Here is a 17,840-nt window from a genome sequence, read left to right on the forward strand (position 1 = left end):
GACAAAACCGTAATAAACATTTGATCATAATCATGTGTAAATGTATGTAAAAGTCATTTTCAAGGCAGTTTTAAAGCACAACTTTTTCAATAAATTATGTTTTAATGTCATGTATTTTACGCTTTTTCACCCATTTTATTTGGCTCTTTTCAAGAGATTTTAAAATAATATATTATTAAAATGTTATATTTATATATAATATTATATATATTAAAATATTATAAAAATATTAAAATAATAATACGTTCAATAAAAAGGTCAAATAAAATAGAATATAAACCCTCTTTGACACATACAGAGCCGTGCATTGAATGCTTCAAACATGCCCGCAATGCAGGGAAATCATAAAAATGACTCAGCTAGAAAAAAAACAACCACCTCATGTTTTAATTCTTTCACTCATTCACTTCCTGGTTAGCTACTGGAAGAAACGTCAGAGTAAAACACATTGCATCATGGTCCTACCCCTCCTCATCACCCTGCCCTCTTGACCTGCAGCCTAATAGGCCATAAATACATCACGCTGAACCAGACAGTATTTATTGCCTGATGAGTGAGTGTTTAAGCCTGCTAGAGGATATGAAGATGCATAATGCAACTGTGAGGCAAGGCACATTTATTTGGATAGCGACTTTGAACAATAAGGCAATTCAAAGTGTTTTATATGTGCTATGTGTCATAAAAGGGAATTAAGGCAAGAAACAAGACAATACAAAAAGACAGAAGTTAAAAAGAGTAATTCAAATACTATAAAACTATCATTTTTAAGCATTGACGAAGCATGGATTAGAAATCTAACTATATATTTAACAGGCTACGAGTAAATCTCTTGATCATGCAATAAAAAAACATTAGTAATTTTAGCATTAATGTAGTTTTAACGTAAAAATAATCATTCAGACTGAAATTACTGTCAGTGGTGGAAGAAGTATTCAGATCCTTTACTTAAGTTGCAGCTCAACAATACAAAATACTTCACTACAAGTAAAAACCCTGCATTCAAAAAGTGTGTTATCAGCAAAATATACCAAACGTATCAAAAGTAAAAGTACTCATAATGCAGAAAATTGGCCCCTGTGAGTGAAATATTCAATATATTATATAGGATTATTATTACTGATGCATTCACGTGCAGCATTTTATTGTTGTAGTTGGTCGAGGTGGAGCGAATTGAATTTAATAAAACAATGAATCATATACAATAAACTGATGTAAGGTAGCGTAACCTATTTAAAGTACTGCAAACTGTTGCATAAGTACAACATTTGAATATGGGGTGTAACAGTGGACCATGAGGCTGTGGTGTCATCATACTGGGTTATTGTGTGCAGATAATATTCACGCCGCCATGGCAACAGAGAGGGCATAGTTTAAACAACATCATGACAAAAAGAAAAAAATCAAACCACTTCCTCTAGCGAGCAGTTTCAGTTTATTTTTCAAATGCAGGTAATTAATGTGACACTAGAACAAATGTAAAAAACTCATTTACTTTATAATCGTTATAATCTCAACAGAGGAAACTTGTTTGCATTTATAAAAGTGGCATCACATCTCTTATTCTACCAATTTCAAAACAACCTACAGTGTGCTCTGTCAGCACGGTACCTTACAAATATGTCCATACAAGTAAATGCATATAAAAAAATGTGTTTTGTATCAGATGCTGTCTGATTTCAGATACACAGCTTCTTCTTCTTCTTCTCCCTCGCGTGCAGGATTTAGTCAAACGTTCCCGTGAAATGTTTTAGTTCCAGTTCTGGAAGAACTGCTTGAAGATGATGGTCTCCTTCCCCTGTGGCAGGATCTCCACCTGCAGCACAATACAACTTTTACTGCTTACAAAACGGCGTTACTATAAACTAGATCTGTAAATAAGCCTTTGAAATCATAACAGGCTGCTGTAAAAGGCCGCAGGAGCCAGAGCTGGTGATACACAGATAGTAGGAGAGCAGCTATTGCAACATTTACAGGAAGTACCAGTACTGTACCTGTGTTTTCATCTTGGGGTACTTCATCTGTTCAATGAAGTTATCCGCCATCTGTAGGGCCACCTGCTTCTCCTCAGCATTTGCTCCGGTACCTGACGGCCAATCAGTGACAGTTTAAGTGATATATAGTATATCTATCTATCTATAGATCTATAGATCTATCTATCAATCTATCTATCTATCAATCTATCTATCTATCTATCTATCTATCTATCTATCAATCTATCTATCTATCTATCTATCGACCGTACCTTTCTACCTACCTACCTACTGCCAGGGCTGTTTCCAGGATTTCCTTAATATAATTAGAGCTGCAACAATTAATCAATTTATTGCCAACTATTTTGATAATCGATTAATCTTTTTGAGTATTTCTTTTAAAAAAAAAAAGTCAAAATTCTCTGTTTCCAGCTTCTTAAATGTGAATATTTTCTGGTTTCTTTACTCCTCTGTGACAGTAAACTGAATATCTTTGAGTTGTGGACAAAACAAGACATTTGAGGACGTCATCTCGGGCTTTGGGAAACACTGAATCGAGAAAACAATCGTGAGATTGATCGACACTGAAAATAATTGTTAGTCGCAGCCCTAAATTACAGCAGTTTCAAGTAAATATGTAGTATTAATGAGTGAAAATGATATTATATACGTACGCACATACATGCATATTTTAAAATTGGATTAAGAGTTTAAAATAAAGTAGTGAAATAGAATAAAACAAAGTGAAATATTAAGCCAGGTCTGTTTTTATTAATATAATAAGAGGACATGAGTCCCCTCTACACCCTTCTGACTAAAAATAAATAAAATTATTTAGATTTTCATATTCTATTTATTCAGTCAACTGTTCAGTTATAATTGTAAATTTTGCTTAGACCGTTTTATCTGTATTTCATTATGTGAGTTTTTCTTGTGCGGCATTATTTTGCTTTGAAATGAAAGTCTCTACCAGGAAATAAAACCTTAAAATATGTAATCTTAGAAAAACATAATTGTAACATATATATTTCATTCAGATAATAACAGCTATGTATTTGAATTTTCATCTGGTTTGTTATTTTCAAAATGCAAACGTACAATGAATCCCACGTGGACAGCATGGTACTGTACAGAAACCAGTTAATAATACTGGTGTTCCCATACTCATAATGCTCATACTCCACATCTCCAAGCGCATCCTGAGACTCTCCTCCCTGCGAAAACTGTCAACCACTATTTTTCACAATGCTCATTAAAATTTCATCCAATTAGATACCGAATATCACCGGCATGTAACAACTATCACTTTCCTCGGTATGCATTTCAGGCGGCGCCAGTTTGCTGGTTCGGGGTCAAGTAGTATTTCCTCACCTTTCCAGACGAAGATCTTTCCGTTGGCGCCGTTGTCCAGGATGAAGCAGTCGTCACGAACCAGCAGGTCCTTGGCAAACGGGCTCTTCTCACACACTTTGGTCGTCGTCATGGAGCCCGTCGCATCGGACACCTGTGGAGCAAACGCATATGTATTTCTGCTTGTAAATGGTAGTTTGATGCATCGGTGCAGATTTAAAAGCTATGCAGATGATGCTACCTTGTAGAGGGAGGCGGAGTTGGAAACGTCTGCTTTGGTGTCCTCTTCCGGTGTGCTCTCTGCCAGCTGTGGCATCTTCCCCAGGACCTGCTCGGCAAACAAGACAGGAAGCTCAGATTTCCTTCAATTGATTTTGAATCATTTTTGGTGATTGGCCTGAAAAGCATAGTTTAAAGGAATAGTTCCACATTTTGGTGGAATATGCTGATTTGCTTTCTTGCAGAGAGTTAGATGAGAAGATTGACACCACTCTCACATCTGTAGGCTAATTATGAAGCTACAGGCAACAGACGGTTAGCTTAGCTTAGCGTAAAGACTGGAAACCAATGGAAACAGCTAGCCTGCCTCTGTCCAAACGGAACAAAATCCACCTACCAGCACCTCTAAAGCTCTAAAGGGTGGTTACAATTTTCTTATCCAAGTCCTAGCAAGAAATCTATTAGTGCATAAAATGTCAAACCGTTCCTTTAAAATGATTTATGTCCAAGTAAAATGAGTGTGTGTTTACCTTGAGCATCTCATCCGGCTCGTCCCCCTCGCTGCTGTCCACAATTTTTGCTTTACCGTGTCGGTCGGTGTCACGAATCAGCGAGGCGATCTCACGCACCTTCTGCTTCTCGAAGACGTTGGCCTGCGACCCGATCCACGACACAATGATCTGGAGATCACAATAACGATAAAACTGTCACTATTTTCATTTTCACCTCATGCAATTTGCAGTTTTACATCACAAACTTGATTTTGGATTGCAGCAGTATATTCTGAGTGCTTAGGTCAACCTGATTATGAAAGCTGACTGATTTTCTTTTGTTCTCCTGCAGCTGGATTTACAGTTTTCGTGTCCTCGACTCCTCACCTCTCCAAGGTCGAGGATGAAACAGTCTCCTTTGTTGAAGCTGCTCCAGGACAGCTCCACCTCCTTGGCACGGATGTTGCGTTTCCCTTTGATCTGGTACAACCTCTGCACCGTCCCGGAGCCCTGAGGCCTCCTGAAGCCCGACTCCACACCGCCATCCTGTGAGAGATATTAGTGGGATATTCATTTAAAGGCTTTATGGGTTTTTTTTGTTTTATGTTATTTGTCCTGCTGGGAAACGTCAGCTTTAATATCCTGGTTTGTTTTAACAAGCGCCCGTGCAAATCGAGTGGCATGAATGAACTTTGGCACAAAGGCCATGTTATCCAAGGTGCTATAAATTGATAAAAGAGATTTACGCAGCAATAAAAAAGATGCTAGATTAAATGAGAAATATGTCTAAAGGTAATTTTTACATTCAGTTTCTCATTTGAAAACTTGAGAAAAATTATTTCAATTACCATGCAAGTTTAAAGTTAAGTATAAATTTAAAATTTCAAAGCAAGCACGCGTAATAAGATTGCTTTTCAATTGGTACACATCCAATTTATCAATTCCAATGAATTGCTATAGTCAATGCACAGCTGCAGATCTGCTAACATGCAAAAATGTGAAATTTGTCTACAGGCAAGCCTACAATTCAACATATAAGAAGAATTACATTTCTAATAATACATTTTTATTCTATTATTCTATTTTACACTTTAAAAAAAATGCTATTTATGTGTCATTTTAAACATGCATTGTTTCTTTTCTATCTTGTCTTAATGCCTGATTATGTCTTTGAAAAACTTTACAATCAATATTAAATATGTTTTCCTATATTTATATATATTTTTCCTATAATTGGTACCACATTACATCAAATGTAACTGTGCAGCTGACGTTAAAAATATTTGATTTTTGCTTGACAATAGAGATATTTGTACTGTGAATCATATTCCAATGGCATTTAAAGCATCTGAACATCCAGAATTAGGTCCAGCCCGTCCTCACCTTGTAGCTGACCCCTCTGGGGAAGAGATTCATGAATTCCAGTGACTCGTAGCCCTGGGTGTGCCTGTGCTGGACGGGCTCGCCGCTCAGGAAGTTGTCCAGCTGACAGGCCAGCATGGCGCCCGCCACCTGCTCGTCCCTGGACGACTTCTCACCTACAACAGAGAAGGGACTCTTAAGAGAAGAAAGAACTAAATATCAAGTTCAAAAGGGTGTTGTGTTGTTCATTGTTTCTGATTTATTCTTCATATAAACCATTTGGTTTGTGAGTTTGAGGGTGGTGATAATCTTTGAAAGACACCTGAGACACACTCCCTGTAGGTCAAAGCAAGGTATTGTCTCCTACTTTGATCCCTGATGAAGCTCAAAAGTAGAAGTGAGAGAACACAGGAGAAAGCATCAGGAAATGAGGCCAGAAAGGTTAACATGTCCCACTATGAGGAACAAAGAGCCGCCGCTGACAGAGGTGAAAGGTCACAGAGACAAAAGAGACGAGAAGCTGGCGGCCACTGGACGCACAAAGAGGGGTCATCGATGGTAAACATGGAGGAGGGAGGGGAGGCTCCAGAGAGACGCATGCTTGAGCACAAAGAGCCTCTCCAAGCTGTGACAATCAGCTTAGTGTTACCTAAGCACCGGATACATGCTGGAAACAACAGTACTGTAACAGTCCTCCTGCATTTTTAATGGGCTCCCGCTCATCCCAGTTTCCCCTCGGGACTCCTATCTCTCCCTCTTCATCCCTCTCCATCCAGCCTCTCTCCTCCTCACACAATGATGAAGCAGGTCAGCGCCGTGTCTCATGTGTCATCACCATTAGTGGGAGGGTTATTAGCTTCTCAACCGCAGCACGGGGCCAGGGTTACGTGTGTAGTAAAGCACTGGGCAACAATGGTTAGTGGTTTTACTGGACGGAGTAAAATAGAAAGAGGAAGAGTATCTCTTTTTTTAGTGTCTCTCCTGGCTTTCTAAAGACCTTCCTGCAACGATGAAGTCGTCCCTCATCTGCTGTTGAAGACAGAAAACATTTCCAGAATATAGTATGTACAGTATCATGCTGCATTGCATGTAGTAGTACACACATTATGTCTTTTAACCTGTGTGTTGTCCTTAAATATTGTTCTTTTTGTCACTGATCAAAAGGTCACATTTCAATCCATCTTTTAATTTGGTGGGAAAAAAATGATTCTGATATGGAAACTGATTCTTATTGAACCTGATGATCAAAATTCCTATTTCACTTCATTTATCAGTCTGACATTGTGTTCATTTTAGACATTTTCTGGGAGTTTTTTTATGTTTTGTTCTTGTTTGTTTTGTCCTAATCAATCAATAGAGAGTGACATATCCGGCCTGACAATGTCATTTTGCATTTAACGTCGATTTAAGAGATGGTATTTCTGTATGCCACTTACAAGCTTTTCTTTTTTTTTCAGAGCTTTCAACTTTCCAACATGGTCTTCCTTAGCAGATATAGATAGCTCAGTTCATCATGTGACGTAACATGACACACTGGAGTTTGCTCAAATGTTAGATAACTTAGGCCACATGATTAACTAAGCTATCCCGATCAACTGAAGAAGAAAGATCTGAGTACGTTTTTTTTTTGTATGAGTAGTGTTTCAAGGTCAAGAGTGAACTTTTTCCTCATTTTCTGTTTGATTGACCAATCGATCATCATGTTTTATTGTTGTTTGTTTTGTCCTAGAGAGCGACATATCGATGTAATTTTGCATTTAACATTGATTGAAGAAATAAGCCAATTTAAGAGATGGTATTTCTGTATGCCGACTTACAACAACCTGTACTGCTGCTTCAGTCTTATCGAGATTACGTTGCCATTTTTCTGTCACCATTTTTAGGCCGTGGTTGGGGACGATGATCCGGCCTACAGAGCTCTGATTGTCTCGGTTGCTTTTCCATCTGAGGAGTCTGAGCACAACATCAGACCTTTTTGAATAAATGAAAAAATTGCTGATATGGGCAGCAATTCATAGATCTGAAAATGGTCTAATTGTGATTGTGATTATGTCTGCTTTGTTGATTCAGATTGTATTAACCTCTATTTAGATAAAATCCATTGAGGTAAAATCTCTTTTGAGATGGAGATCTGGCCAAGAAGGCAGCAAAGTTAAACGTCGAGTGCATGTCGATTTCATACATACAATAAAACAAAACAATACAAAGTAAAAACTAAAGTCCAGACAAACAAACACCGATAGTATGTGATACATATAGACAAAAAAAACAACAAGACATGACAAAATTGTTACGCATGGTTGCAAGAACAGTTTGTAACAGATGATCTCTTGTCTTCTTGTTACTCCAAAATATTCTATCTCCCTCTTCAGCTCTTATCTGGTGTGTGTGTGTGTGTGTGTTTCTTGCTCCCATGACTTAGCCGTCGTCTGACATTACTGATTGAATTTGTCCTGAAATGAGATGCCATCATTGTAAATGTGCCATCTACTCAGACTCACTGGAAGCCTGTTGAGTGTACAAAGAGCTTCAGCCTTGAGTCAGATTGCACAGCTGCATGCTACATAACCCTGTAGATGCACATTATGTAACCCAGATGTGTCTCTCTCTCACCTATCCACATGTGGAGGTCGGCTCCCAGTTGACCCCGGTTCTCCAGCACCAGATAGGAGTCCCCGTTATAAAAGGCCCCCACCTCGGAGCTATCCAGCGGCACCGCCTTCATCTTCTCCACCCTCCACACCCGGAGGCCCGGCTCGCGGACCTCTGGACCAAACTGACCCGGTGCTGGCTTGAACTGGAGCATCCTGCAGGAGAAGAGAAGAAGAAAAGAACGGTAAGACAAAAGGAAAGAGGTCTAACTTTGCCGTAGAGAGGGCAGAAAATAGTTTGGAATGATGATGATAACAGTCAACTGGCACTGAGTCACACTCATTTTACACAAATCCCCTCCCACAGAAGAGGAAGAGGTGGGCTGAAACAGGACGTGTAAGAACATGGAGTTGTTTCCATGTGGGAATGGATGTTCGGAGTTAAGGAGAAGCAAAAGCAGAAGTCAAGCCCACAATGTGGTGACAAATGTAGGAAGTAACACACTTGTCACCATCACAAGACCATTTCTTGACATTCTTACTTACAGTACTTTACTGCTCTCCACACTGACTGAAATGTTGAGTAAAATGTGTTTAACTGCAAAGACACAGACGCCTCCAGACCACAATCCCTTTAGGAAAGACAGAGTGGAGGGTGCGGTTGATGTGATGAGTGCTATTACACTCAGACGTGACACAAAATGATGGGTTGTGTTGCTGCTTAACAACCACGGACAACATTACATCACTGTTAAGCAACACAAGACCAAGCAGGCCACACTAAAAACAACACTAGTGCCATTGCACAAAAACAGGTGTGGCCATATATGCAAGCTAGATCATGTCACAGGTGAGCCAGGTATGGATTTGGTCTGTTTTATAGTTTTTCCCACCATGTCACAAAGGAAGAAGAAGAAAAAAAAAACAGACAGAACCACACCTCGGTGTCTTCCTGTGCTATATTTTGCACGAGTGAGGTTTGCAGAGAGACGAGTTACTTCTGCCTTTCCTTTCCTCTTTTCTCTCACACCGTCTCACAATATGGTGATGTGGCAACAGGTGCCAAAACTGAGCTACATTCACTGTTTGGCCCCTTTATCAAAAATATAATGTCTTGATTTTCGGGTAGGAATCAAAATAAAAACACGTTACAGCTTCATAAATACACGTTTTATACAAAACAATAGAAATGAGGAATGGAAAGATGGTATATCTGTCAGAGAAAGAGGAAGCGATGCCCATTTAGTTCACCACATAAGAGCAGCTGCTACAACATAACCAAAAGTTTACTCTGGATGATGTAAATGGGGTGGACAAAATATTAGAAACACCTCCCAGTGTTACACAAAAACGTTACAGCCTCTAAAATGACCATTAAGTTGAATCTATTGATCAACTGAATATTACAACCATCCTGAAGGTAGGATTTATTGCATTTTAAATTTAAATAAAAATAAGTTTAAGCTAGGTGTCCCTAATAAAAATGGCAACTGGATGTAGGTCTGCAAATAATGATTGTTTTCATTGTTAATTCATCTCAAGATTATATTTTTTTACTTCAAGGCTTAATTGTTTAGTTCATAAAATGTAATAAAATTGTGAAAAAATGGCTAAAGTTAGCAAATGCACATATATACAAAGTGGGAACCAGTGTCTGTTTGACATTTTTGCTTGGATAAATAGAGTTTTTTTTATTAAAAAATAAAATCTTAACTCAAGGTCCACTTACTACCTTTTCCCTGAGCTTTTACTTTTAAGCATATGTCATGGTCTTCCTCAGCAGATGGAGATCTCGGGTTATCATGTGACCTTTGTTACGTAATGAACTGAAGTATGCTCAGTTGTTCAATAACTTTGGTTGTGTGATGAACTGAGCTATATCCACCAAGGAAGACCATGAGATGTAGTTAAAAGCTCCAGAAAAAACTGTGTAAGTAGACCTTTGACAGAGAACTGTTTCCAAGATCAAGAATTAACTTTTACTCACAAAATTATCATTGTTTGAAAAGAAAAAAACATGACAAACTGGATTTTGTTCTGTAACATGGGCCACTTGACTTACTACGCTACCCTTATCCACTGAAGAAGAAAAATCTGAGTAAGTGGCCCTTGAGTTAACATTTTTTTTTGTACAAAATTTTCCTAATTTTCAGAATCGATTAATCGACTTCAGCACTTGATGATTGAAGAAAAAAACACTTCATCGGTTTCGCAAAATCCAGTATTTAATTCTAAGATATCTGATGCAATATAATCGTGTTATGTTTTTGCAGTTTCCTGCTTCGACAGATAATCAAAAGGCGTTTCCTGGACGATAACAAACACACATTTGAAAACCTTATCAAACCGGCTACATCAAGTATCTGCTGAGGTTTCCTCTCTTCTGATAAGAGAAGCCTCGCAGCATTACACAACAAAAACATCCATATAATACGGGTGGAGCATTTACGGCACTGTTTTCTTAGAAAACTATCATTATATAAGTCAGCAGTTTACGTTTCATTTTGGCTGTTAGACCGGCGCCAGGCAGCAACCATAACTGATAAAGGAGGGACAATTAGCATGATTATATAGGGATTAGAGTCAACTGAGGACACTGATCCAAATCTCCTTTATTATCTGTTAAAAAAGGACTCATTAGGCAGAAACAGTTGAAACTATTAGCGATAATTATCAGCATCGTGGTCAGTCAAACGGGATGTCAGCAGCAGTTACGCCCCTCTCCGTTTCGGGGGTTTTCAGTTTGGAAGATAGTTTTACGACTCTCTCATCTCCTGTTATCTGATATCAGCTTTTACAGCTCATTTTAGTAAACAGGTGGTGTTTTACTGACCAAAACAAGTCAGGTAGAGAGGCTGGCAATGCAGCAGAGTGAATATTTGAACGCATAAAATGGTTGAGGAGGTAAGGGAGCGAGGAAAGTAGAGGAAGGGCCCGAGGCAGCACATGCAAGGGGCCCTTGGAGTTAAGGTTACAATGCCTGCTCCAAGAGTAAGTAAGGAGGCCGAGAAAAAAGGCCCGATCCACTTAACTGTATGATCTCCTCTGGTACCTCCGGCATGCTGTCTGACTCCGGCTCCATTCTGCGTGTCCACTGGAGTGTGTGTGTGTGTGTGTGGTTGTAAGGGATGGAGAGGTCTGGCGAGGAGGAGTGTTTGCGCTCACCTGGCCTGGTTAGCTTATATGCGGGAGGTAACTGGAGCCGGTGTGATGAAAGAGTATACCTGCGGCCTGTGGATAGGATGCCGCGTGGGGGGGGACTAGAGTCGGGTTCCTGGTTCCTGGCTAAAGCTAAACACCAGGCGGATAATTAGTGGGAGAGCAAACTGCTGGCTCCTCCATCTTTCCTCTCTTCCCTTCTCCTCTGACTCCAGCTCTCCTTCACCATGTATACTCTCCTTCTAATCTACACAAAGGGCTCATTTTAGGCCCCCAACATGCCCAGGAAGTGACTCTGAACACCCCTTTTTGATATTCCCCACGCCACCATCATGCCTCATTCATTTATGGACTCTGAAGGTGTCATCAAAAACAAATACAAAGTCACTAGGCCTTTCTCGGTAGTGTTGTGAAGTCGGGAGATCAGGCCCCTGATCAGGCCCCTGATTCAAGAAGTAAAAGTCCTGTTCATACAAGCATAGACAGGCTCATAGTTGGACCAATTCTACATCGTGGATCAGCATAAAATTCTCCTGGTTTGAATCACCAGTATAAAAGATAAAAAATTGTGTTGGAAATAGGGCTGTCAATCGATCAAAATACTGAATCGCGATTAATCGCATGATTGTCCATAGTTAATCAAGATTAATCACAAATTATATGACATTATATTATATTTTTTATCCGTTCAAAAGGTACCTTAAAGGGAGATTTGTCAAGTATTTAATACTCTTATCAGCATGGGAGTGGACAAATATGCTGCTTTATACAAACGTATGTATATATTTATTATTGGAAATTAGTTAACAACACAAAACAATGATGAATATTGCCCAGAAACCCTCACAGGTACTGCATTTAGCATAAAACATATGCTCAAATCATAACATGGCAAACTGCAGCCAAACAGGCAACAACAGCTGTCAGTGTGTCAGTGTGCTGACTTGACTATGACTTGCCTCAAACTGCGTGTGATTATCATAAAGTGGGCATGTCTGTAAAGGGGAGACTCGTGGGTACCCATAGAACCCATTTACATTCACATATCTTGAGGTCAGAGGTCAAGGGACCTTTTTGAAAATGGCCATGACTGTTTTTCCTCGCCAAAATTTAGCATAAGTTTGGAGCGTTATTTCACCTCCTTCCTGACACGCTAGTATGACATGGTTGGTACCAATAGATCCCTTAGGTTCTCATATGATGCCAGTATCTTCACTGTAGCTTTAAAACCCTATTTAGAAAATATCTTCAACAAAAAGGCAAAAGGTAGAAGCCAGTGCAAGTAAGGTGATACGTTAAATACAATTCCCCAGGTGCATTCTAGCAAAAAAAAACAATTCTGTTATGTGCCCCACTAATGTGGATTTAGTGGACTAGTGGATTTTGTCTTATTTTTAAACCCTCAATGCAGATCGCGAATAAGGACACAGAACACATAAGAGCATAGCTTGAGAAAGTCATACTGTGTTTTCCTCCAATGCATTTATGAAGAAGTGACTCTTATGTAACTCGTCAGTTATGCCATTTTGTTGCATCTATTGTCATTTAAGTAATTTTCATTTTCAACTGTAGTTCTCTGACACGCTTGTGAAACTGCGGTAACGTGAGCTGCCATCTGACTTCCGCTGCTAAAAGCAAAGTAGTGTTGTTATGGTGAGGATGGCCTCTGAGCGAGGCGAACGGTGTCACCACGGTATTTGCACTCGGCGGCTCGCGTTACCACAGTCTTAGAAAGGGAGGAGTGAGCGGAGGAGTACTCAGTTGGTTGCAATCTGCAACCACTCCACTAGATGCGGCCGAATCCTACACACTGCACCTTTAAAAATGTATTTTCTTTAGGTAATATCTGGGCACACGCTCAATTTGGGGGCTCTTAGTAGTGAACACTAGTCCTAAAATGATTTTCCCATCAGTCAGTGTAGCTTCTTAAAGGAGCAATGTGTAGGATTTAGTGGCATCTATCCATCCAAAAAGTGTTAGTCGTTTAAGTGTACGCTATATTTAGAATATTTTCCGACAGCAAACCTATCTGAAAGTGAAACGTATCGTACTGTTTTTGTCAACAGAGCTTGTTGGCTTTGTAGAGAGCATAGATAAATTACACTTTCAGTTCAGTTTCCCATCGGAAACGAGAAGGAAAAGGCCGTCTGATGGCAAGGTAAAGTGGTGAAAATATTCTAAATATAAGCGTACACTTAATCGGTTATTGATTTTTTTTTTTTAGATGAGCCTTTCTTTTAGGTGGCTAAAATACGTCTTCCTGCCGTCCCTGTCCACAGCACTGTATTGCTTTGCTCCGGTGTCGGTGATCCTGTCTATTTTTCCAAACTGGAGGCACGTCGACCGTTATCTACTGTGAGTAATACACCTACTATGGATAAGTACCTCATACAACCCCACTACAAAAACACCCGAACTATCCCTTTAAATGTGACATCTGCTCTTTTTCCTGTGTTATTATGCTGTGCCGTTGAGTTTAGTTATTTACTGTGTGCGCTGGAGGCATTAAGTATTTAACCTTAAGAGAGCACAGATTTAAAATTACAATTGAATCTCATTAATCTCCATAATCCAATCTTGGTGTTTACATCAGGGGGAACAATGAAAGAACACAAGTGAGGAAGAAATTCAAGAAGTGAGTCTTGATAATGTTGCCAAAGAGAAGAGAAGATAGAAGCTTTTTGCCCTTTTGGCCTCGGCAGTGGTCAGTGGCGTGTGGTTAGGTGGAGATCAGAGGGGTTTAGATGGAGACATAAGGTCACGGATCGGCTACAGGGGTCACCGACTCAATCAGTCATTCACGCGTTGATAACCAGACAGAAATATGAGAGCAATGTGGACAGCAGCAGCAGGCTTGGAGAGATCTGAGAGCCATCTGACAGTTGATAGTGAGTGTATACAGTGTGTGTGTGTGTGTTTGTATGGCTGCATGCACTGTGTGTTTATGAGATTAGGAGACTGAAACCAGACAGAGTGATGCAGACGGGGAGAAATTGAGAGGACTGGAAAGCAAAGAGGAAGGAGACAGAAAATAGAGTATAATATGAATGTTAAAACACACTTTTATAGCTGCAAGTTTTCCAACTAAGTCCCAAGATCTGAGGTTGTTAACGCTTTGACACCCCACCCTACCTTTAAGGAAGTTGCTGTAGGAAGTTGTAGGAAGTGAGGACAACAGAAAAGGTGGAGCACAGAATAAGAGAAGAGTTTGAATGGAAGATGGATGTCTGGAGAGTTTCGCTGAAGTTAAACTAAATATTCATTGTCCCGTTGTGAGAAGGAATGTGATGAGCAAACAGGGAAAGAAGTGTGTGGGAGGTAAAATTGAAAAAAAGGGTAAAAGACAGAGAGGAAAATGAGAGCAAAGACAAAGAAAGAACAAACTGTACAGCAAAAATAGAGTCCATGTTAAAGCTTACCTTGGAGAGTGAGTTGTCGGTGGGACACAACGCGTCTGAGCAGAGAGTGGAGAGAAAAGCAGTCATGCAAAGAGCAACACGTCCCAAAACACACAAATTCTTCACCTCTCACACACACACAAGATATTTCCTGCCTCAGGCAGTCTTAGCCCAGCCCTCTGACTACACCACAAAAGAAGCAAAAATTGCGGAAACTAGATTGAATCAGAGCTTAAAGTGGAGGGGGGAAATGCAAACTAGGCCTACTTGACAAAATCACTGTCTATCGGATAAAACAGTTCATTTTCAACCAACTCTTTCTTTAAGAAGTTCCAAAAACTAGGTGATACAAAAATTACAAAAGAATGTCATCTAAATGAAATCCCTCCCTCGGCTCTCTAGCACCACTAACTTGCATATTATTGCCCTGAATTCATCTCCTTGTACATCATGTTTAACACAAGGGCTTTAAAAATATCACTTTTTAAAAGATAAAGTGTCCTCCTAATAACAACCCTGTCATTATTGACTCAACGTCACGATCTCCACAGTTGGTAAATATCACCACAGCAACCGACTCTTAGTCATACATGGATTCCCCCATACAGTCAAACACGCCCATGTAGGAGGCTCAGAGTGAAACCTGTGATTCATCATTTCCACAGGTTAAGATTACTAGCCTGTAGGACAGAAGAGAAAAGATCAGTCTAACTACATTTAAATGTACTAGTACCACTCAACTGGATTACATTGAATAATCTAAGTCAAACTTTTTAAAGGGATGGTTCGGGTGTTTTGAAGTGGACTTGTAGCAATGTACTTCTGTGGATGGGGCCGGCGGCAAAACGTATTTTAGACACCTAAAAGAAAGGCCCACCTAAAAAAATCAATATCAGTTTAAGCTTATACTATATTTAGAATATTTTCACAGCTTTACCTTGCTGTGAGACAGCTACACAGTCTATTTCCAACGGGGAACTGAAGGCAATGTCTATGCACTCGCCAAAGCCACCAGACTCCTTTGAAAATAAACAGTAATTGTACCTCGCAGAACACAGATGGTCTATTGCTGCCTTGATCGGTTAGTTTGATTGCCCTATTGTGTGACTTTGGTGAATCCAAACTCACCAAAGCCGCACAATAACACAAACTAACCGATCGAGGCAGCGGTAGAACAGCAACCCCCGTGTTCTGCGAGGTAAAATGACTAGTTTTTTTCAATAGAGTCTGGTGGCTTTGGAGAGAGCACAGATATTGCCTTCAGTTCCCCGTCAGGAATAGACTGTGTAGCTGTCTCACAGCAAGGTAAAGCTGTGAAAATATTCTAAATATAGTATAAGCTTAAACTGATATTGATTTTTTTAGGTGAGCCTTTCTTTTAGGTGGCTAAAATACGTTTTGCTGCCGGCCCCGTCCACAGCAGTACATTACTTGTGCTGTAACTCCTGTCTACTTCTCCAAACTGGGGGCGTGCCGACCGTCATCTACTGTAGGTAATACACTGACTATAGCTAAGCTCCTTATACAACCTCACTTCAAATCAACCAAACTATCCCTTTAAGTTAGATGGAATTAAAATTGAAAACAAGAAAATTCTAAATTTGAAGCCAACAGAAAAAAAGTATTAATATTTGGGCAACAAAATGATTAGATCAGTCTCCACAAACGTTTTAAGTAGCAGACAGACCATGTTACTTAATATCATAACAGGAAGCACTGTTGAGTAACCCTTTGGTGAGTCTGTCATTACCGACTCATGTTGTGCAGCTGAACATTGTTCAAACCTACAAAACTTAGTGGAGATCCCAAAGCTTCCAAAGATAGCACATGATATGTCAGGTAGGACTAGAAAATGTTCATAAAATGACCTCAAATTTATTTATATAGCACCTTTCATACAAACATGCACACACAGAAAATAAATACATAAATAAATAAATAAATAAATACAATTTTGCAAGAGTAGAAATTACAATAATAATAATAATAAAAAGGTTAAAAATAAATAAATACAATAAAAGTCAATATAATAAAATGAACACAAGGGATACAAATAATGTAAAACCCAATGATTAAAGCTTAAAAAACTAAGGCTGTAATTTGAGAACATGCTCTTTAGGGGCACATGGGTTTTAGTATTTCACTCTGTAAATATCACACACTGTAGCTTCAATGGGGAACTGGAACCAACACAATATATATGATACATATGATACCGTCACACATTGGGAAATCAGAGGCGTTGTATGTGAAAGAGTTATATTTGTCAGTGGAGCAGCCTCACCTACTCTGTTAGCTCTTAGTGGGCTCTTCTGGGGAAACAAATACATCACAATGAGGTCCCTCTCTCCATCTTGTGGCCGGGGAGGGCAACGCAACAACGGTTTGCTTCCTGCTGGAGAGGAGGTGGCACAAACAATGGAAATATTAAGACGCACAAGCTTGTGCTGTTTTTGGAAGTAAAATGAATCTGTAACATCCCTGCAGCCTGCACACAAAGCTGCACATTAAACTGATTTTAATAATGATTTTTAAGGCCTTTTATATTTAATGTTTTTTCTCATCCTTGTAGCTTTACTAAACACAACTGACTGTCATGTAAATGTATTTCTCGACTTGTCTTCCTGACTTGCAGAACCCATTTCAGGTCAAGTATCCCACCTGCTAATCCTTTACTTAAGCCGATATGGGCGATATGGAGAAAATCAAATATCACAGTACTTTGGACCAAATGAGAGTGCCCCCCAGAGGAAGGAGCTCGTTAGAACGTCTCAGGTCACATGATTTACTGGCACAGGTGTTTCCCATCAGGACTCATAAAGTGACTCATCTGTTCTCTGGTTATCAGCAAAAAATAGTGCAATCAACTAAGGAGTATCCTTTTTCTAAAGTAAAACCAGCAGTAAAACAATGCAAACCTACTTAATTACAAGTAAAAGTACATACCGGGATGTATTATCCACAAAATTAAAATTAAAAGAGGTCATTATGAGGAATTCCCCCTTTAAAGACTATTGTATTGAGCTATAGTATATATTATAGCTGATTCATGCTGTTCAAGCAACATTTTAATCGTGGTAGCCGCTCATTGTTGAGCTAATTTTACCTATTTTATACACTGTTGGATACCTAAACTTATGACAATGCATCATATTATTGAGACAATTATATGTTTCAATACAAAATCTTAAATTGGTGTTGCAGTTTGTCAAATATAAGTCGACATTTGAGTAAATACTTTTCCCCAATTACAAAAATAGCTGGACTACACTGGTATTTGTCTCTATACTTACTAAATGC

At 39.3% G+C, this 17,840-nt stretch overlaps 1 protein-coding gene and 1 long non-coding RNA gene across 2 annotated transcripts; one reads left to right on the forward strand and one right to left on the reverse strand.

Moving 5' to 3' along the window:
- Positions 1-1,415: 1,415 nt before the first annotated feature.
- Positions 1,416-14,719, reverse strand: capgb (capping protein (actin filament), gelsolin-like b). The gene is made up of 9 exons (XM_074622812.1): positions 14,562-14,719; positions 8,006-8,199; positions 5,414-5,568; positions 4,418-4,576; positions 4,070-4,219; positions 3,562-3,648; positions 3,342-3,474; positions 1,992-2,083; positions 1,416-1,813 (listed from the first exon to the last, which is right to left on the reverse strand). Exons 2-9 carry the CDS (start codon positions 8,196-8,198, stop codon positions 1,748-1,750), a joined length of 1,035 nt encoding a protein of 344 aa, XP_074478913.1. The 5' UTR covers position 8,199; positions 14,562-14,719; the 3' UTR covers positions 1,416-1,747.
- On the forward strand, positions 3,576-6,540 carry LOC141760205 (uncharacterized). Its single transcript, XR_012592294.1, has 2 exons — positions 3,576-3,708; positions 4,383-6,540. It is a non-coding gene; the product is annotated as an uncharacterized LOC141760205 (long non-coding RNA).
- Positions 14,720-17,840: the final 3,121 nt, after the last annotated feature.

Source organism: Sebastes fasciatus, chromosome 22 (assembly GCF_043250625.1).
Source record: "Sebastes fasciatus isolate fSebFas1 chromosome 22, fSebFas1.pri, whole genome shotgun sequence".
Taxonomy (NCBI): domain Eukaryota; kingdom Metazoa; phylum Chordata; class Actinopteri; order Perciformes; family Sebastidae; genus Sebastes; species Sebastes fasciatus.